This window comes from Passer domesticus, chromosome 12, assembly GCF_036417665.1.
Source record: "Passer domesticus isolate bPasDom1 chromosome 12, bPasDom1.hap1, whole genome shotgun sequence".
Lineage (NCBI taxonomy): Eukaryota > Metazoa > Chordata > Aves > Passeriformes > Passeridae > Passer > Passer domesticus.
In genome coordinates, this window is record NC_087485.1 from 2,747,439 (window position 1) to 2,768,837 (window position 21,399).

At 44.5% G+C, this 21,399-nt stretch overlaps 1 protein-coding gene across 1 annotated transcript; it reads right to left on the bottom strand.

The window, feature by feature from the left end:
* Positions 1-10,395: 10,395 nt before the first annotated feature.
* On the bottom strand, positions 10,396-18,634 carry LOC135279422 (uncharacterized). Its single transcript, XM_064386815.1, has 11 exons — positions 18,335-18,634; positions 17,591-17,725; positions 16,709-16,833; positions 16,373-16,441; positions 16,080-16,193; positions 15,256-15,371; positions 14,910-14,965; positions 13,493-13,545; positions 12,654-12,781; positions 11,933-12,089; positions 10,396-10,889 (listed from the first exon to the last, which is right to left on the bottom strand). The coding sequence occupies exons 1-11, from the start codon at positions 18,542-18,544 to the stop codon at positions 10,802-10,804; spliced, it is 1,251 nt and encodes a 416-aa protein (XP_064242885.1). The 5' UTR covers positions 18,545-18,634; the 3' UTR covers positions 10,396-10,801.
* Positions 18,635-21,399: the final 2,765 nt, after the last annotated feature.

The following is a 21,399-nucleotide window of genomic DNA, read 5'->3' on the forward strand; positions in this document are numbered from 1 at the left end:
AGAAAAAAGGAAAAAAAAAAAGTTAAATCCATCACTACATTTCTCCAGGCCTTCCCTGATACTTGAAAATTACTTTGTTTTTGTCATACTGGTTTGCAGTCAGAACAAGGACAATAAACAAAAAATGGTGTCAGAATTATGCAGGTCTTGAAGTTGAGCAGAGCAACCAGCTGAAGAGGAAAAAATTCCTTTAAAATCTGCTTCAAAATCCACTTAAGATCTGCACAATATGTAAAGTATTATATAGGATATAAAGCATTCCTGGCACAGTTTGGGAAGAGAAGAGCTCACCCTGAATGCAAACATCTTCATCCTTCTCTCCCCAGTTCCAACATTCCATCTTTGCACCTACAACCAGAGCTACAAAGAAGAATTTAAAAATATTGCCAGACCTTTCCCCGGATGAAAAAGGGCAGAGAAGAATTAAAAAGGAATTTTTTCTCCCTGAAAAAATCAAAAAGCATTCAGCTGAAGTACATTTGGTTTTCAGCACTCTGGCACATTGAAATTTTCCTGTGAAATCAAGCACTGCCGGCCAAGATTTTAATTTATTTTTGAAATGTAACTTTTTGTCCCGAATGGTCAATGGATTTTCTCTTAAAAGAGCTTAGAGTTATTGCAATATTAAAAAGAAAAATTGCTTTTTCCTTGCACACAGTGGGCTGCTCACAGAGGTTGGAGATAAGCATGGAGGGCTGAGCAACTCCTTAATTACCTCTCCTTAATATTAAATTCTTTGTCTGCCTTTAATTTTACGGCACTTTCATGCGAAGCCAGGGCAGAGAAGTAAACAGGAATTTCTCCTTATGCTTTTTGTTAAGTGAGAACATCAAGGGCCACCAATAATTCACCCAAGTGAGGAAAGGATGGAGCTGGAAAATGAGGCGGATCGTGGAAAAAATCGAATAATCTCTGTGGAAAAAGCAATTTATCCCCCCACTGGCAGATGGCTACAAACAGGGGATTTGGGGATAAATCTCATCCCATAGGAGTCACCTCCTGCGGCCTGGGCACAACCAGGTTTACACAGTTCTCAGGGGGAAAAAATGGAGTTTTTAAATCAATAAATAAAAATTTGGTTGCTGATTTATTTCTTGTTTAAGAGTGGTGGGTGTTAACCATTGGACTCCCCCTACCAGCCCCAGAAATGCTCAGCAAATCCCAGATTTCTCTCTGGTTGATGGAAATTTTCTGCTTTGTGTCAAAAAATGGGCATTAAAATTGAGGGGGAAAAGACTCAACAAATTGATGAATCTTAATAAGTTTTTCAGATAAGGAAAAAAACCCCACCACATTCCAAATAATTTACATCAATAATAAATACATAGGAATGAAACGTAGTGCTGCTGGTTTAATTCTTCCTTTTCTAGCACCTCTATTATCTGATAAGTCAAAATACTAAAAAACCCAAACCCAGTGTGAACCGAAATGATTTTTCACTGCCAAATACCACTCCAGAATGCAAAAGTCCTAACAAAATATGAACTGAGGACAAGGCAAAGGGGGTAAGTGGGTAAATATTTAAGATATGATTTGCTTGATCATCACTTGAAGGAGTAAAATCCACCTTTGTGTCAGCATGGAATATATTAATAACCTGGAATGTAGTTATATTACACTTGATTATTATTCTATTATTAATACATTATATTACATTATTTTATAGTATGTAATTGTATTACATTCTATAATATATTACAGACTACTAATAATATATTATTATGGAATTGTATTGAATGATATTTTTATTATTATGGTGTAATATAATAATGATAAATTAATGATAAAATAATAATTATAGTACTGATAATTCTTATAATAATAATGATAATGATAATACTGATAATGATAATAATAAGATAAAAATAAGAATAGTATTTGTAATAATAGTATTATTGGCAAATAAATACACTTTATCCCTAAAACAAAGATGTCACATGAAGGAAGCAAATGTGTTTGTCCACGAGAGGTCTCTAGAGCCCTGATAATCACAGGATATTTCCATGGATTTGGTGCTCCTGCTTTGAAATGAGACAAATGTTTGGAATTTCACCTCCCCTCACCACCTCACTGGGTTGTCCCCTCTGGATCTGGCACATTTTGGGCTTCCTCAGCCAGAGGAGGAGGAGGATGGATGTGGGCAAATGTCTCCAGGACACAAAAAATCCAAGTTAGCCCACGGCTGTGAGAGCAGACCAGGCAAAGAGCAGCCTGAATGGTTCTGGGATTTTGGGATTGTCCTGCTGTTCATCCCAGAGGGAAAAGGAATTCTTCTTTCTGAACACCCAGTGCCACTTCCTCTCATCCCATCACTTGTCACCTGGGGGAAGAGACCAACCCACACCTGGCTGCACCCTCCTGCAACAGAGTAATTACAGAAATTACATTTTTATCAGAACATTCGGAAATCAAATGAAATGCCATTTTGGTTGCATAATTAACAATATTTCTGTTTAAGTCAGGAGCTCAAGAATTGCCAGATGTTTACAGCACAAACACTTTTATAAGTAAATCCCATTTCAAGAGGACTTGATGAAACAAAGACAGTCTGGAAGTATTTTTAGCTGATAACGGACACACTTGGAGGAATCTTTGGAGAACCCATTCTCACAATTTCACAAGTTTCTGTTTCTTGTCTAAACAATAAGCTGCAAACTGTTGGCCAGTCCCAATATTCTTGTGGGATATTGGCTCTTCAGTCTCATTAACTGCACTTTTGGAGTCCAGGTAAGATTAAATCCAGGTTCTGCATATCAATGCCTCAAAATACAGCTCCTTGCTGAAGAGCTGGAATCTTCTCAGCTCCTGGGGATTCCTCTCACTGCCCTGTCACCAAACACTAAAGCAGAAGACACATTAAACAGCTCACCTAAAGGAAAAAGCAGTTTATTTTTGGGAGTCTCCATTTCCCTGTGTTAGTCACTGGGAATTGCAGAGGGAATGAATGGAGAGCCTGAAGGGAAGACAAAAACTGAAATATGCTGGATTAATGCTGGGTTTACCACTCCTGAAAATTCCAGCCATCACTTTTGGCTCGGCCAGCCTTGGTGAATATTGAGTCTCATCACAGGTTGTCACAAGGAGAGCAGAATTCTGCTTTAAGGAGCTTTAAAGAGGAATAAAATCAGTCTTTACCTCTTCTGACACACATTCCAGCAATCCCCTGCCACAAGCAGGGCATTAATCTCCATACCTAATACCTTGGCAGATTCTTCCTTGGAAATCTTCCTGCTTGCCTCCCATCCCAAAAATGGAAACATTTCCCTGAAAAACAAACAGAGAGTGCCTGAGAGCAGCACCCCCACCCAGGCCTGGGTGAGGGGGCTCCCAGAGCCCACCCCAGCACAGAATTCCTTGGATCCACCCCCGTGGAGCCTCCAGCACTCCCAGGGATCTGAGCTTTGAACAATGAATGCCTTAAGTGTGGTTTTCAACTCTTTTTTTTTTCTTTTCTGATTTGTGGACCATTAAAAATGTTCCAGTGGGGATACAGGATACCCTTTAAAATATGGAGATTTCTGTTTAGCACATGTGAACTCTTCTTCCTCACTCCCCTTTCATGGAGCCCCAGGGAGCTGCTGGAAATGCCGGCCCTGGGAGATCAAACAAACCGGGGGTCTGTGAATCAGACAGGAGAAACAAATGCAAGAGGCAAGGTCCTGGAGGAAACACCCTCTGCAGTCATTGGAGAAGACAAATTGGAAGTGCTTGGTCTCAGGAGGCTGAAAGGGGAGAGACAGAGAAACATCCCAGATTCCTGGAAAAGGAAAGCAGCATCCTGGAGGTGATGCCTCAGGTTTTATATTTTATATTTTTCACATTCTGAGCTGCTTTAGTGTGTGGGTCTGGATTCACATCAGGGGATGGTGAGCTCTGTGCACAGAGCAGGGAGACAAAACAATTCCTGCTCCAGCTGGGCACCAAGGACAAATGATCCAAATCTCAGCCCCAAGAGCACAAACCCCGTGGGCTGGAGAGAGAAAAACAAGCAGGATGGGACTGCAGGGGCTGCAGCTGGAACTGGACACTGAACTGCAATGTGCACATGGAGCAGAGCTGAGCCCAGGGAGAGATCTTGTGACCGGTTGTCAATTTTGTGACCATTTTGGTTCATCTTGGGTTCATTTTGGGACCATTTGGGTTCATCAAGAGCCCTGGCTGGGCTCTGGTGCTGCCCAAGGTGGATCCATTGAGGAGATCCTTTGAATAAATCCCTGCTTTATTCTTTAGCTCTGCCTAGTCTGTTCTAGTTCAGCCTTCCAAGGCATCAGAGGGAGCAGAGATGGGGATGGGGTGCTGCTCTCTGCTGGGGTTGTGCTTGTCAACACAGCTCTGGCAAATGTGGGAAGCACAGAACACATCTGGGGCCTTTTCTGCTCCATTTGCACCTCAGCCTGCACAAAACCCTCACTCCTCAGTCAGTGGGAACTGATAAAGTGCCATAAATTACAGCTTTTCTAGGAAATATTGCTAAATAATGTTAGCAAATAGCTTTGAAGTCAGAAGCAGAGTGAGGATGGATTTAAATAAAATAAAGACTCTCTTATGATTTGATATCTGTTCCTTGAGAGAGTTCAAGTCCATGTAAAGCAGGATACAGAGCCACAGCTCGTCAGTGACACTGGGAAAGCCTGAGGGAGAAAGGGATGGTTAGAAATGGATTTTCATTATCCAGACTTTACCAGCTGCAGAGGAGCCTCAAGTATCAGCAGAGCCTCAAATGAGCTCCAGAGCACCCCTAAGGCTACAGGAGCCTTTGAGGGGCTGAAGTCAGGATCCAGCTGAAACCAAACCTGATAATCCCTCCCCAGAGCAGGAACATTTGGTGTTCTGGTTGTATCAGGGCTGGTTATCCATGGGATAACATCATGTGAATGCAGATCCTGTGTGAATGCAGATCCTGTGTGAATGCAGATCCTGAGTGAATGCAGATCCTGAGTGAATGCAGATCCCGATCTTCCTGTGAGCATCACTCTGTGTGCTGGAGTGCAGAGCTGGACTCCAGTGAAAATGTCCCACCCGTGGCTGGGGTTGGAATGAGATGATTTTTAAGGTCCCTTCCCTTAACCCAAACCATTCCATGATTTATTTGAATCCTTTGCCAAGATGTCCCTTTCTCTCCGAGACAAATGGAAAAAGTTGGAAATAATGTTTAAGGAGCAATTTATACACAGAGTTCATTAAGAGGGATAATGATCTAATCCTCACTCATTTCAGTGCTTTTCCATCATCTCCAGAACACCAAATTATCCAGGAACAAAGTGCTCCACTAAATATCCATTCAATGCTAACTGAGCTGATCCAGTTGTGAGTATGAAACCAAAGCCAAGCAGTGATTGGCAGAAAAAACCTTGGCATTATCAACATGGCATATTCATAATGTGCATGAAAACTGAGGATTCTTCATAGTCCAACACATCCCACATCATTTTTTGCAGTCACAGTTTTAACCATTTTACTGGGGGTGTTGCACAGCATTCACAAGGAGCATCACACCCCATGCATCTACAGTGGGTGCTGCCAGGTTTCATTTACAGGTTTGACCATATTTGGGGTTTTCTGCAGACTTTTCCCCCCTTTTTTCACCTTGCCTCCTCTGTGTCCCACCCCAAAAAGCTCAAAGGCTGCTGTAGGTCTGGGCAGAGCCCAGGAGGGGCTGCGAGGAGCAGAGAGCAAACTCTTGGGTTAGCAGTTAAAGAATGCTGCTATAGAATTGGCCAGACAGCCTCTTCCCCAGAGCTTTCCCGTGGGTAAAAGGCAGATCATAGCTCTTCCTTCCCATGAAAGGCACTTTGATCTCCCTTGATGAAATGCTTGATGTATTTGGGGAGTTTAGTGTAATTGGCTGTGATGGCTCAAGGCTCTTCCCCATCCCCTGAGCTCCTCTGTGCTGGGGTTTGTTCTCAAAGCCCCACACAGCACACGGCTCCTCCGAGTGCACCGCAGATCAAGAGCAGCATATTTATGGCTTTGGGAAAATCTCTGCAGAGATCAGTTAAAATCCTCCTCCTGCCTTATGAAAAGCATTTTGTGGGGCTGCTCTGCCCTGCTGGGAGTCCAGTCCGTGTCATCAGAAGCTGCCTGACGTGTCCAATTATGAATTGCTCAGCAATGTCTGCTGGGATTTATTCTCAGATATTTGGGCTGAGCATTTTGTCAGCCCTGCTATCACCACTGAGGGTTGCCAGCCCAGCAAAGCTGTGGTGTGGCACCAGTGTGACAGCAGAGCAGAACATTTCTCATCCACAAGGAGATGAACAGCTCTTACATCAGCATTTAGAAGAGAAACTCTTCTTTCCTCACCTCTCTGTGAATTATGACATTTCTTCACAACTATTGTTTTGGTGTAGAAAGTCAGGTAAACAAGGCTATTATCTGCAAAGTCACTTATTTTGTTAATGCAATAGAGGAAGGAAAATATTCCTGGCATTATGGTTTTATCAGCTTATAAACATTTGGGAGAAGCCTACGTGCCTTAGAATAACAGCAGGAACAAGTGGGAAAGGAAACCCTGGGATGTGGATGCTTTAGTAAAGACAACCAGCAGCACAGCCCATTGTGTGACATCACAGCTTTCCCCACTCTTCACCTCTGCAAAACACTATTAAATATTCTTAAACCTGGTTTTATTATTAATTTCTTCATTCTTCATCAACCACTTACCTAGCCCTCTCTCAAAGGACATTTAGGAGTGACAAAAGCAACAAAGAGTGGAATTTCCTGTGCTAAATCCAAAAGGGAGGTTTGATTAAAAAAGGTTGTTCAAAAGGTATCAAATGTGCATAATTTATGGCGTTTTGGAGAAGGAAAAAAATGTAAGCCATCATCTGGATCTCCTCCTGCAAACCCACTTCTAACACCTACAGCAGCCAGAAGTCCCTTGCCAGTCCCTGATGTCCCCAGGGCTGTGACAGGGACTTCAGCCAAAAACCCTCTCCAGGTTTATTGTGCCCAGAGCCATTTCTGGCCTTCTTTGACCAAACCATTTGGGGTCAGCACTTCAGGCACGCTGTCCCATGCTCAGCTACCAAGAAATGCAAGAGGACATTCTGGCTGGGAATGTCACTCCTACTTTCCCTTCTTTATCTTTCCTGGAAAACAGGACAAAAACGTGACCTGCTGGGACATGTCAGATCTGCATCTCCACCCCCACCCCGTGGATGAAGGAAAAAAAAAGGTCATTCACCACTCAGCACATTTGGAAAGTCTCTCTGCACAGAGCAGACACCTCCAGATGTCTCCATCAGTGACGTTATTTATAAGAGGACCGAGCAGCTCGTTAGGCTAATTGCTCCTGGAGGGATTTAACTCCACTGAGGGAGCCTGAACAGGGCTCAACTGTTCCAGAGCATTTGCTGCCACTCCTCCCGTTGATTTACACCTCTCATAAAATTTTATGGCCAGATTAGAATGAACTTCACTTGCACTATGGTTTAATAAAAGTTTTTTATGCTGAAGAAAAGCAAAAATCAATGTGGTGACTAATTACAGCTTTAACGAGGAGAGGAAAATGCCTCAAAAGGGGGGGACCCAAAAAGCCCCCCAGGGACAGATCCCTTTGGAGACTTTGCTTCAGACACCTGAGCTCAGAGGCTGTTGGGAGAGCAACAATAAAAGTGTCACATTTTAGGGAAGAGCAGTTTGGGATGGAGAGAGAGCAACGTGAGTTTTTATGGCAGATGTGAGGGAGTTGGGGTTCCAGTAAATGGGAGAAGGGAGGGAGCAGTTATCAGTCACTCTGGCTGGAATGTCTTTGAGTTATTTGGCTGCTGAGCACGTTCTTGTGGAGGGAAAAGTCCGCTTTGGAAATAATCAGTTGCTTTGCAGAGATAATTTGGCCATACAGTGCATTTCTGTTGATAAATTACAGAGCTCCCTGGGCTACACTTTGCTTCACCAACTGTAAAGCTACAACATAAATCCAAACAGAAAAAAAGGACTTTTTTTCTTCCTTTCTTTCTGCCAGTGAAGTACAATGTCACTGAAAATGGCCTTTATAGCTATGCTATGAACACATGAAAAATTGCAAGAAGGAAGGAGAATAAATAAGCACGGTAAAATATTTACCATTCTAGACATCAGTAGCCAGAGGCAGATTGATGGGAAATGCTCAGTTTGGGGCTGACAGCCTTTAAATGACCTCTTCACAAGGCCTGAATCCTGAAATTCAACGTGCAGGGAGCTCCAGGGGGACGTGCAAGGCTTTGGTGGGAGCGTTTTGCCGTGACAGCAGCAGGAATTACAGGTGCTCCCTCCTCCAGATGCTGGGAGAGCAGCTCATCCCAGCGAGGCTCCAGCTGCCCCCCTTCACACAGATCACATGCTGCATTTCACTTCTGGCCAGGGCTCACCTCCATTTATTGCTTTTTTGGCTCAAAATTAATGCTTTTGGGCTGCAGAAGCACTTCCCAAGATGGATTTTTCCACTGAGAAAGGAGCCACAAGTGAAGGACCACTTCATATGGTCAAAGCGTGGGGTTTGGGAGATTTATTTTAAATTAAATAAGTTATTCCATCTGTCCTGGACACAGGCTTGCTCTAAAGTAATTTGAAATCCAGGGAGAAAACCCCCACAGTCAATTATTTCAGTCCTTGGAGCTGAAATATCCTACCAGTAGTTCATCACCTGGCAAATAAACCTGCCAGCTCCAAACTTTATTAATCATTTGCTGTACCCTGCTTGAACTTTTCCCAACTGAACTCAGGAGTGCTCTAATTCTCCACCCACTGGTACCAAAAGAAACAAGCAGAGGACAAAAGGAGAGTGATGAAGGCTTCATCTCTGCCTCCTCCTCTGCAGGAACATGAACTTCCAGTAATTTGGGGAGACACCTGCCTTTCCCCCACAGCATCCCTACTTCTAAGCCCAGTTTCTGGAATTAGGAAATAACCAGACCAATCCATTCCTTGATGGGATTTTTTTAATTTTTGGCCTGGACAGGGAATTATTTTTACACCAATTTCTCAAACTGTGATTCCAGAGTCATAATTAACAATTTTTCTCATAATCTACATGCTCTGACACCTCCAAAACCTTGCTTTATTATGTGCCTGTCTTCCACCTTCTACATGTTAATGTTTTAGCCTTGAAGAAATAAGTGAAAGGGAAAGAGATGACAAGAACTCCACAGAAAAAAAGGAACAGATGTTCCTGAGATCATAGCAAAACAAGCCACACACTTAATAGGAACAAACTGTGATGTATAACATCATTATTTTCCTAACCTTTCTAAAATTACCTATTTGACTGATTTCTGAGGTGTAAAAAGAGGCATAAGGCCTTCCCTCCTGTCAAAGTACCATTGTCTGGAGAAATTTAGAAGCTCCCTGTTTCAGCACCTCGAGACCACGAGAGCACAGACAGATTTAAGACATCTTTGAGTTTGTGCAAGGCTCACAAGAATGTGGCCATTAATACCACTGTAACTGGAGAAGGGTTTATAGAGGTCCAGCTAAAATCCAAAGCTCTGAATCAGTGCCAATCCCAAAAGAAAAGCACCCAGAAGTCAGCTTGGCTCATCCAGAGGGGCTTTGCATGGAAGGAGGGGCACAGCTCCTGCTCCTGTTGGGGTGCAGCTCAAGGGCACGAGTGCACAACAGGGGTCAGGTTAGAAATTAGGGAATTAATTAGGGAATTAGGGAATGGGAATCTCTACCAGCTGCAGGAGGGTGCTGATAAAACACAGCACATCAGGCTTGCAGCACCCAGCCTTCTTCAGTGACACATCCCAAACTGGGACATGCATGTCATAAATACAGCTGGAATCATTTTATATTCATGAACCTGTTCTGCAGAAAAAGTTGTGGTGGCAAAAAGTGTAGGAACTGCCTCAGAAAGGAAAAATTCTTCTTTAAATTCTATTAAAATCTCTTCCTCTGTCAGCCCAAGCAGAGATTATAAAAACACAAAGATGTGCACCCAGATTTCACTATTTTCTGAAATGGAATGGTGCTACTATTCTAATTATAAGGTTTCTTTCCTTAATTTCTCCTCTTCACGCTTTCCACTTAACTTTTTTTTTTTCATATTTTAAGTATGTTTAATTTTCAGTAATTAATAGCAAGATACATCCAGATAGGGAATACCTACCTTGGGCCAGTGACTCTGGTGGATGCTGTGGTTAATAAGGCACCTCCAAGGAATGATGAGGAATTCAGATCCCTCTCTAAACTGGATTACCAGACCCTGGCTTTCCTTCAGACAAGGGAAAATCGTGTTTGCACCACTTATTTCACTGGCCATTACTGCTATTCCTAGAGGACACCTCATTTAGATGTGCTTGCTCCTGCTCCTTCCACTTCATGTTTTACACAGACAAAGACAAAACTATCAAATCAGTGCAGTTTCCTGTATCAGGTTTTTCCCACGTTTTAATGACTATAACAACCAGAGAGTTCAGAAATATGCAGTTTTTATTTCAAAAACAAATCTGAGAGAGGAGAGGAGCTGCTAAATCGGGTCAGTGATCCACGTAGCCCGAGGTCCTGGTCGTCACGGTGGGGAGCAGCTGGAAGTTTGGGAAAAACACCAAAGGACAGAGCATGGAATGATCCCTCCCAGTGCATTCCTCCTGCAATCAGGCTTCCTTCAAATTGCCTCCAGACCACCCTGGTTAGCAAGCACTGAAAGCTGCACTAATAAAAATAGATCTCATTTCTCTCCAAATCCTTTTATACCCTTGACCTCCCCGGCATCCTGTGACGAGTTCTACACTCAAACCAGCGCTGGTTTTTTGCAGGGAATTACATTTTTTTGCAAAGCTGCTGCTTGCTAACATTGCTGGGATGAGCTTGTAGGTGATCACGGGGGAGAGGCATCGGTGGCAGGGTCAGGTCCTTCTGTTCTGGAACCAAGCTGCAGATTTGGAACCGGCTGGGCGGCCTCGTCCCTGCAGGAAGAGCAGCGATGCTGAGCTGGTGTCTCAAGGAGAGGAGGAAGAACAACACCCCCACCCTTTCATTTCTCCCATGGGGTTGATTTGGGAGCAGATAGGAGGTGGAGCTGACGGGAATTGTGTCAGCACTGCCAAGGGAAGGCTCCCTAGGGCAGCTCCAGGGCCGGCGGGGCTGCCCGGGCTTGCGGAACGAGCCCGGTTTGGGATTTATCCGAGGCTTTCCCTGCTGGGTCATTTCCTCCACCAGGCAGGTTTGCACAGCCCGAGAGGGGAGGGAGCAGGGACCTGGCAGCAGCTGCAGGTTCAAGTTCAACCAGCAGGTATTTTGCACTTTTGGCCTGTTTTATGTGCTTTAAATATGTTTGGTTTTTGGAAGGAGCTGAGGTCTCCATCTGCTGAAAGTCATTTATGGCATTTCCTCTAGCAGCCAAGGATTAGTGTTTATTTTAAAAAGCAAACAAAATGTAAGCAACAAAATCTGCCTTTTTCTTTCATGAGAGCAAAGACTCCATATGGAAAAGGCTCCAGGAAAAGAGTGACAATCACGTGGCAGGAGGAACAGCACTTCACTGAAAAGGAAAGCACATTCTTTGTGGATATAATTTTGTCCTTAACAGAGCCACTTCTGTGGGGATTTTCTGAACATTTATCTGTTCAAATAAATCCTTGAGTGAGCAAGTTTAACCCTGTAAACTGCCTCAGGTTGGGGTGAGGACTATTTAGTTCTATAATGGGACAGATTTTCTAAGTAAGAGAGTGTCCAGAATGGAGCATGCTACAACTCATAAACCTATATGGAGACCTATATAATAAACAAATTGCTGCACCCATGAAGTGCTTGTGCAATTATTCCTTTTCAAATAATATGAGTGCTTGTCAACTTAGTAAACACATTAAGCACTAAATGAGCAACATTTTTTTACATCAGGTAAAAAAATCAGCGCATTTATGCTTCAAATATCTATGGAGTTGTAACCATCCAAGTCAATATAGAAAGATGAGAGTGTTTTGCCTCTTCTTGTCTGTCATTATTTTACCTGTAATAAAATTCAACCAGGCCCCAGCCTGGTGTTAGCCCATTGAGTTGGAAATCTGCAATGCACTCGTGGAAAACTCCACTCCCTGTCAGGCCATTGTACACCACGGGGCAGGCCTGCTTATCCAGAGCTGCAGAAACATCAAAGCTCTTGCCACCTTGGAGAAGAGTAAAAAGGGAACAATGTCACCAACTTTCAGTAGTATTTTATCTCAAAACAATCCCAGTATCTATTATTTTTGTGTATGGGTGTTTTATGATTTTCTGAAGAGTGAAAGTTCTGTCTGCTTTGTAAATCAAGCAAAATGATCAACCATATTTCCAGGTGAACCCACCTCATAAGAGATGTTCTTACACCCCAAAAATGTGGGAATCACTATTTTATGTGGATTAGCACAAGCAACAGTCACCACAAACACAATGTGTAACTCTCCCTCTGGAACCTGTGGCCCTGATCCTGCAGAAACATTTCACCCAGGACACACCACAACCATAATTCAATTTAAGCAGGGAAGTGCCCATGGCAGTGGGGTTGGAACCAGAGGATCTTCAAGTCCCTTCCAACCCAAACCAAGATTTTATGGTTCTAAGCAGATTTCTCAGGGTGTAAGATGATGCATTCCCCAGGATCACACAGAATCTCACTGAACTGTCTTTCCTGCACTAAAGGAACTGCAGGCCAAGAAATGAAGGCAGAGGTAGCTGGACTGTGTTGAGCTTACCAGCAGTAAAACTGACTCCATACTCATCCTGGATAAGCCCATCCTCAGCCAGCTCAGCCAGGGAGGCGTTGGACCACTCAATGCCAGCCTTCTTCCCATCAGGAAAAAACACATAACCTACAGTGAGGCTGAAGGGGACAGGAATGCAGCAGGTTTAAAGTTCAGCCAAACTCAAATGCACCAGAACAATGGCAGAGAGAATTGGGACTGTTCTGCCTGGAGCAGAGAAGGCTCTGGAGACTTCCAAGAGAGCTGGAGAGGGGCTTTGGAAAAGGGCCTGGAGTGCCAGGGTAAGGGGAAATGCTTCCCACTGCCAGAGGGCAGGGTTAGATGGGATATTGGGAAGGAATTCCTCCCTGTGAGGATGGTGAAGCCCTGGCACAGGGTGCCCAGAGAAGCTGTGGCTGCCCCATCTCTGGAAGTGTCCAAGGCCAGGTTGGATGGGGCTTGGAGCAACCTTGGGGCTATGGACATTGGTCTTTAACCCTCTGGATGCAGAGAGCACAGTGAGCAAGGCAGGGCTCCTGTGGAATTCCCCACTACAGCTGGAATCTTCTCAAACAGCTGGGAGTGCCCAGTTTGTACCTCTAAACCATCCAGACAGACAGACAGCTCCATCAGCCCTCAACAATCAAAGGAAAAGGAAAACAAAGGAAGGTAAAAGCTGTCCTTGTGACTAACTGCAAATGAAAAACTGGGAATAGGGATTATGAGGGCGTGGATGGCAATTGGGCTGTGCAGGTTCAAAGCAAGAATTCACACACAGGTGTCCTGCAGAGCAGCTTTTGCCACCTCTAAGATAAGTGGTTTCAGCAACATGAAGTTCTTTGGTCACTTACTGAGCTGTGGTGGCTGGCATGCTGATAACTGTTAAATGTGCTGCAGTCCCATCCTGCAAGAGAGAAGAAAGAAAAAGCAGCCAGAGCTGTGCAGGTTCATTTCTGAGGGTGCTTCACTGGCTGGACCAAGAAGACACTGGACAGAACTCAGCTTATGCAATGTGCTATGGCTTCACACTTTAAAATCCTCTCACTACAGCTTCCATGAAAATCTGGCTGCAAACAAATCCAGGAATATAAACCAAACACGTTCAGGACAAATTAAGGACAATGGGAACAACAGAAAGTCCACAGCAAGAGGACATAGGAAGGAAACACAGCCTGAAAAGAAGTACAAAACTGGTGTACTATGACCAGATTTCACTCCTAACCTGTACTCATCTATGTCTGGGAGCAGCAGATTGGGAAAATGCTAAGAAGGAACTGGAATCTCCTGGATTTACTAATTTCTCTTCCATCCTTAGGTCTGGACTGTTCATGCTCCACTTGGGCTGCTCTGAGGCAAATTTAAGCCTTCTCTGATGCCATAAATGTACAGACACTCAGGGTAAGAGGACTCCAACCTTCAATATGCAATAAACTTCTTAATGAAGTCAGCTGGCTTTTAATTAGGGGCAGAACAACCACAGCCACTTTGAGTCTTGAAAAACAGGACAACAGGGAGAGGTTGGCTGTACACATTGTGGTGCCAAAGCTCAGTCTTAGTAAAAGATACACAGGCACATGATAAATCAGGATTTGTACAGAAGTGGGATTTTCCAAGCTGGGTAAAGAATTTTTATTCTGAATTCAGTCTAAACCCCTGTAATGCTGCCTATAATAGAGAGTTTTGATTTATGCCTGGCTTGGCAAAGGAAATGCCTTTTCAGGAGCATCTGCTGGGCTTGGCTGGCAGCTGGCAGGGCCTGCCCTCAGCATGTCCCTGGGCTGTGTGCTCCCAGCAGCCACAGCCCTGCCTCTCCCCCACGCAGCACAGCAGAGAATTATGGCTCAGCACAGGCAGAAATATTTGCTGACTGCTGTCATGAAGGCTTAGGATGCTTCAAACACCTCAGGCTTCCCATTAATGGGAATCAGCACTGCAGCAACTCCACGGAGTGCTGGGTACTTGCAGCAGCTGAGAATCTCTCCTGTAAAGCTGCCTGCCTAATTTTTCTTGAAGGAGCCCAAACAAACTGTTTCAAGTTATCAAACAAGTTTTGCTTCAACCACTGTAGCAAAATCTCAGTTTTTGCACACAAAGCTCTGCTTTTGAGAGCTGCTCTCAACACTGATCTGGGCTAATGGTGCCACCAGTGAGCACTTCTGACTGTACACCATGGATGTTCCCAAATCCTTATTTCTGGATACTTAAATATGCCTGAAAAGTTCAGAAAAATTTCCTGGTTAAACAGCACATTGCCATGTTAATACCTACTTCAAAGTGTGCCAAAATCATGACGTAACGGCGAATCTCAGCCCAGCTCCGGACACCTGCAAAAAAAGAACAAAATCCCCCACCCTGGAGTTCCACCATTCCTGGGAAATGTGAACTAACAGTACCTGGCTTCACAATAACCTTTCTGGATAAAGAAATATCCAGTAATTGATAAGCTGGTAAGCAATGTATGTCCCCAAACCAGTGATGGTATTTCCTCTGGAATGTCTTCACCTCATGCCCAGGCACGGAACTGGATATTTTAACAGATAATCCTTCACCTCCCTGCCCTGCCAGTGCCAGTGAAGGCATTCCCAAGGGAGGGAATTCCTCCCAGTGCTGTTACCATAGGAGTGGCTCCGAATGCCTTTGAGGGAAAGCTGAGTTTTCCCAGCATCTTCTATTTCAATCTCTCCAACAGACCGGCCCCACTGCTCGTGTCGGAAGTGCTGCTCCCTTTGTCTGGAAGAAAGAAAGGAGTGGGTCAGCACAGGCAAGAGCTCCAGCCCTCCTCAGGAAGACTCAATGCCAATCTGATGCATTTATCCCCCAAAATAAAGGAAATTTCAGAGATCTGGACCATGGCTATCCCAGATTTTACACATCACTTCTACATTTCCCAGTTATTGTTACATATGTGACACCTGAGAATGAAACAGCAGCAAATTCTCACCCTGACAGAATATAACACCACCCTTTGTTTGAAGAAATGCTGGGCTGCCAAACAGCTGCTGCTTAGAACTCAGCAGGTATCACCAAAACACACACATTATTGATATACATAATTTCACACCACTGAATCTCATATTTTTAGCTCTCCAGAGCTTGTATAGTATTTTAAATACCCACTTCAGCTCCTTTCTCATAAGATTATATTTCTTTTCTTAGCTATACCTGGACCATTGACTTGGGAGCTGCCTAAATCAATGAAAACAGAAAGAATAAGAAATATTCCTGATGCTGAAGGTTTCACTCAGATATCAGGAAGATCCCACCTCTGTGCAGGATCCCCCAGGTGTTGTGTGGCATTGAAACCAAGAGCCATGTCCTTTATTAGAGCACTTCAAATTAAACTACCTTCTAAATTCAATTATAACACACATCAGACCTTGAAGAGAACTGTAGAAAAAATTATTATTAACCCCAGAAGATATTAATCTTGCCCCTCACTTTTTGACCCTCTGGAAGAGCTTGATGGTCCACGGCTCCTGGGCTAAAGCACGAGCAAATGTGCTGGGGTTACTGTCAACATTAAAGTTAAAAACATCTGTGGAGTTCTCCCACCTAGAAAAAGAGAGAGGAAAAAAAAGACATTATTAGCATTCAGCTCATACTAGGCCAAGTTGTGCACTTGCTACTTTGACAGAGGCAATCTTTGTATTTTATTGGAAAGTTCTGATTTTTGCCATTTTAAATGAGGCATGAGCTTACTGTACATCCCAAAGCAAAGATGAAAAACTTACTGCAAAGAGAATTTAACTGGAACAAGTTCTCCTTCCTCCTCACTCCACTGCTGTCTGTAGGATCCTTTCCTGCAAGGCAAAGCACTGTAATTTTATATCACTCCTAAACAAACAACAAAATGTTTCTTGCATGTTTGGAATTGGAATAGATGAATCTATAATACTCTACACCACCAGGTTTATTTTCGTTCCTTAAAAATCAAAGTGTCTTAGTTACCAAACAGCTTTTGGTTCATGCTGGTTAAATTTAAAATAAATTAAATGTATTTCCAGGTAGTGCTGAAAAAAGCCTTGGTTTTATGTGCAGATAAATGAAATTAGGGAGTGCTGCAATACCTGAGTAATCCATCAAAATTTATCTTCCAGCACATTTGGGGCTCCAAGTATTCCATAGTGAGTCCTCCTCCACTCCAGATCTCTTTGGATTCATCTCTCACCATCATGTTTGGGTGCTGTGGGTGCTAAAAAGACAAAACATTTGCTTAATTCAATTGTGAGGATGCCACAAAGCAGTCTTGTTATACTAAATATTACTAAAAACCCAAAATAATGCACATCAATCCTTTATGGTTTTTTTTCTATATTCTCCAAATAGGATTTCTCCTGGTCATGGCTACTTAGTGAAAGAGATTTGTGAACATAAAAAGAGTTGAGTGCAAAGGGATTTATGTCAGGTCTTCTCTCCTTCTTTAGTATGTAGCCAGCTCTTAATAAAAAAAGAAAATCCTCAGGCAAAAGTCTGATTAATGATATCTGATTAAGCTTTCTTTTCAGCAAGAATGAAGCAGATGTGCATAAAACTCCGTAAAAGCTTTCCCCTCTCTTTTAAATAGGCAATTCCAAATGGGTTTTATAGCATGAAAATTAAAAAAGAGCGAAAAACTAACCATAAGCAGAAAATGGAACTCATCAACCATGTGCTGCACCTGATTGGAAAGACTGGAAGCTCAAATTCCTCCTGGGGGATTTAATAAGGCACCTTTTAGAAAAATGTTCTGTTTTGTGCAGATTATGGGAAAGGGGAATGAGTGCCAGATCCTACAAAAAAAGGGACATACCCAGTACTCTGACCATTTCTAGCCCTGCCTTTAGACACAGCACTGGTGCCTTACAGGTATGAAGATGCAGAGAACATAAACCTTGGCTTGGGATCCCATCACAGGCTGAAGAAAGGAGTTAAGCTCTGCTCCTGAACATCACCCCACATCCAGCACTCACTTCGAACTCGCCTATCCCATCCAGCCTGAGGAAGAGCCACATCTCACAGAGGCCAGCGGGACGTCGGGCGAGGCGAGCAATCACAAAGGTCCTGTTGGTCTCTGCAAAGCCGGTGAAGTACAAGGAATCGAGAGCCTGGGGAAAGGGAAACGGATTTCAGCTCCAGCTGGAGGCAGGAAAGGGAGGGGAGAAGGTCAGCAATCCTTTGTTTTTCCACAGGCTTTTGCTCAGGGATCACATTTTGCTTTCACTTTTTGTATTTCATAGCAGGCACCCTGAGAACAGCCAGGCAGCTCTAAAAGCAGCAGTGAAACCTCAGCCAAAATAAAGGACAGTTCAAAAGAAATGGGGTTGGGCAGTGAGGGGTACCAGGCACCGGGATGCAGGGAATGGAAGTACCTGAGGGATTGACAGGCAACACAAGGGCTGGGCATGCAGAGGATGCAGTGGGGTGGAGGTGGTGTAGGTCCAGGGAAGTTTGACTCCAAAGGGGAAAAGGCATTCTGAGGGAACGTGGGGATGCTGGGGATGGGAGTTTTGAGACCGGGGGAACGTGGGGATACTGGCAATAGGAGTTCCAAGACTGGGGGAATGTGGGGATGCAGGGGATGGAGTGCCAGGGGAACAGAGAGATGGGAGTGCCAAGGATATGGGACACAGGGATGCCAGGATATGAGAACAGGGTGCCGCAGAAGCGGGTCCCGGGGAAGGGGGTCTCAGGACCGGGGGTCCCGGGCCACTCACGTGGGGGTCGGCGCGGAGCGGGCGCGGCCGGCGCGGCTCGGCGGAGCCTGCGGCCGCTCGCTGCCGGCAGGCGCCGAGGCAGAGCAGGAGGCAGCCCAGGGCCCAGCGCTTCAGCGGCGCCCAGGAGCCGGGGGCGGCCGCTCGTCCGGCCCCGAGCAGCGCCAGCAGCGCCGCGGCCACCAGCGCCAGCAGCGCCGGCAGCGCACACATCGCGGGCAGCGGAGCGGGTGCGGAGCGGAGCGGGGATCGGGGCCCGGGGCGATGCGGGACGCGGTGCGGGCCGGCTCCGGCCGTCCCCAAACCCCGCCTCGGAGCCGCTCCCCGCCGCGTCCCGGCACCGATCGCGGTCATTTCCGCGAGGGGCTTGTCCAGCCCTGGGAAGTTGGATTTGCTCGGTTTAGTGGCTGCGCACTCCGAGGGAAGTTCGGGCAGTTCTCCTGGAAGGACACTAGAGGAAAGCCTTTAGTGATGGGTGCAGAAAAAACTCTTTGCTGCAGATCTCTGAAGGACAGTCCGTTTAAGATTAGAGATATTAAATAAGTGTTTGACAAGCAGGGTGGCGAAACACTGACACAGGTTGTCACAGAGGTGGTGGATGCCCCATCCCTGGACACATTTGGATGCAGCTTTGAGCAGCCTGGTCTAGTTGAGGATGCCCATGGCAGGGGGAGTTAGACTAGATTACCTGCAAAAGGATCCTTCCAAATCAAACTATTCCATGATTCTGTGGTTTCTGTTCCTGTTTTATTGGGCTCTTGGCATCAGTGGGTGCTTCTCTTGCTCCCACTGCCAGCTCCAGCCAACAGGCACCACCCCATTTCACTCAAAGAACCAAAAAACCCCACCTGCAACAGGCATCTCAGCATCTCTTCAGCAGCTCTTGTAGGTACCATTTCTAGAAGCCATCTTTTTGAAGGGTTTTGGCTGGCTGTAAGAGATCTTTTTTATTCCTTCTACAATTAGCATTTAGTCTCATTTCCCTGCACAGAAACAAACCCAGCCACTCAGGAGAGGCTGAAGTGCAGCTAATCTCACTTTGGAGAAAGCTGGGCTCTCAGAACCTGTGCTTTGTCTCCTGGGTGTCTGGACTCCCTGTTAGCTCTCAAACTTCTCAGCAGATTCCCTGTCACTTGCAAAAACATTTATTGTGCATTTTTATGCCTTGTGCCTCTGTTTGGTTTTATAACCACCTCTGCCCTGGTTTGTGCTTAATGGATCAGTGCTTATGGTTCTTTCGATTTTCTTCTCTGAATGTAACTTGTTTTTAATGACCTCCTGAGCTCTGATGCTCCTTTTTGCCCTTTTCCCAGTTTGTCCTGATACGGATGTGCACTTACACTGCCTCAGTGATCATGTTTCTGTTGTTCCCTCAAAAGCTTTTAGTGCCTTAGATGTTCCTTTTACCTCTTGAAAAGGTTCCTCGGTTATACACGGCTCTCCTTTTCTGAGACCAGGCACAGCTGTTCTGTGGTGCTTTATTGCTGTCCATGGGCCACATCAAATTAAAAGGAGAAGGGCAGAAGGCACCAGAGATTCAGACAATGAAGTTCAGAAATTAATTTCTGTAAATCACCATTGCTTCAGCCAATATTGAAGGGGCACATCCTAAAGTGAAGCACCTAGAGCAGGCAGAGAGCCAATAAGGTTGTTTTCCAGAGAGTCAGAGGGACAAAAAGGTTGTTTTCATACTTCAGATTGTGCTGTGGAGGGATTGAGAACAGCCTGAAAGAAAGAGATGTGTCACAATGTTATCACCCTGCACCTGCAGCACGGCAGAGGTGGCTCAGCCCACAGAAAGGCTGCAAAGGGAATGGATTATAAAAAACAGCTTTTCTTTTTTTGCTAGAATTTTAGCACATTATTGACACAAAGCAATAGTCAGTGGGGAAAGATCCACACAAATGACAAACCTTTGGGACTTTACAAACATGCTCATAATTAAATTCTGCTCTGCCTGAGGTGGAAGGAGCTACAACAAATGGCAGATTCTTCTAAACTCTTGTTTTCCCCAGTGCAACCCACGAGCAGCTTTGCTGCCCTTCCCCAAATTGCTGGAGTCCTTACACAAACCACTTGAATTTCAATATTTGCATGTCTGAGGGGAGGAGAAATGGGGTGTGAATATTTCATGCCTGATCTGAGTCTCCCCAGGCCACGGTGAAGGCATTGTGTGTGTGTGTCCCTGCGGAATCTGCACCAGAGATAAGCTCCTTCCTTCCTCCGAGGACAGGACATGGAAACAATTTGTTTCGTGCCACCTTCTGTTTCCACATTTCTTAGGTAATTTGTTTGAGGGCTTGAAGTTATCTCCGGCAAACAATTTATCTTGGCAATGTTATTTGTGGTGGAAATGGGTTCCAAACCATCGGGACTTGCAGAAGAACCAAAGTCCTGGGGATGTTTTTGGTGTGACAACACCAGCTCTCTGTGTATTGAAACAAATCTAAGAGCTGCTCCACGTGTTCTGCAGAAATGTGGGGAGGAAAACCCTCAACTGATTTGGTTTTAAGATCAGGAGGAAATCAGGACCTGCGACCGATGCACGGTGCTAAAACACAAAGAAAAAGCAAGCTGAATTTAAGAATTTCTGGTTAGCATAAATTTAAACTTCTGCATAAGGTCTTAAACATCTGCAGTATTGCCAAAAAAAGATGTCACACTACCTAACTTTTTTGTAACTCCTGGGTAATTCTGGTATCTCAGCCAGCCTGAGACAAAAAGTACAAGAATGGTAGTTTTCTCAAGGGTTAAACTCACTGTAATTGAATAAAAAGGAATAGAATATTATTTTGTTTTCATTTTTATTCCTGCATAAATAACATATTAGTTACATTAAGGGAGAAGGCAGCTTTAGAAAATTACCATCTCTTATGATTTTGTGTCTATAAATATTTACATAATTACATTTGAAGAGCAGAGACATTGGCACAGACGAATTTCTTTTCGTATGTTGCAACCAGCTGTTGGGAAACAGAAGAAAATATGCCAAATCAAGCTTTTCAGAAGTCCCCAATATTTCAGCACAGAAGAGGAGACAAACAGGCACGTGAGCAGCTCTGTTTTAT

Coding starts and splice junctions, on each gene's coding strand:
- LOC135279422 (XM_064386815.1), bottom strand. CDS start 18,544: ATGTGTGCGCTGCCGGCGCTGCTGGCGCTGGTGGCCGCGGCGCTGCTG. Junction 13,546..14,909: donor TGATTTTGGCACACTTTGAA/GTAGGTATTAAC, acceptor TCTCTCTTGCAG/GATGGGACTGCAGCACATTT. Junction 12,090..12,653: donor TGGAGTCAGTTTTACTGCTG/GTAAGCTCAACA, acceptor CTCTTCTCCAAG/GTGGCAAGAGCTTTGATGTT.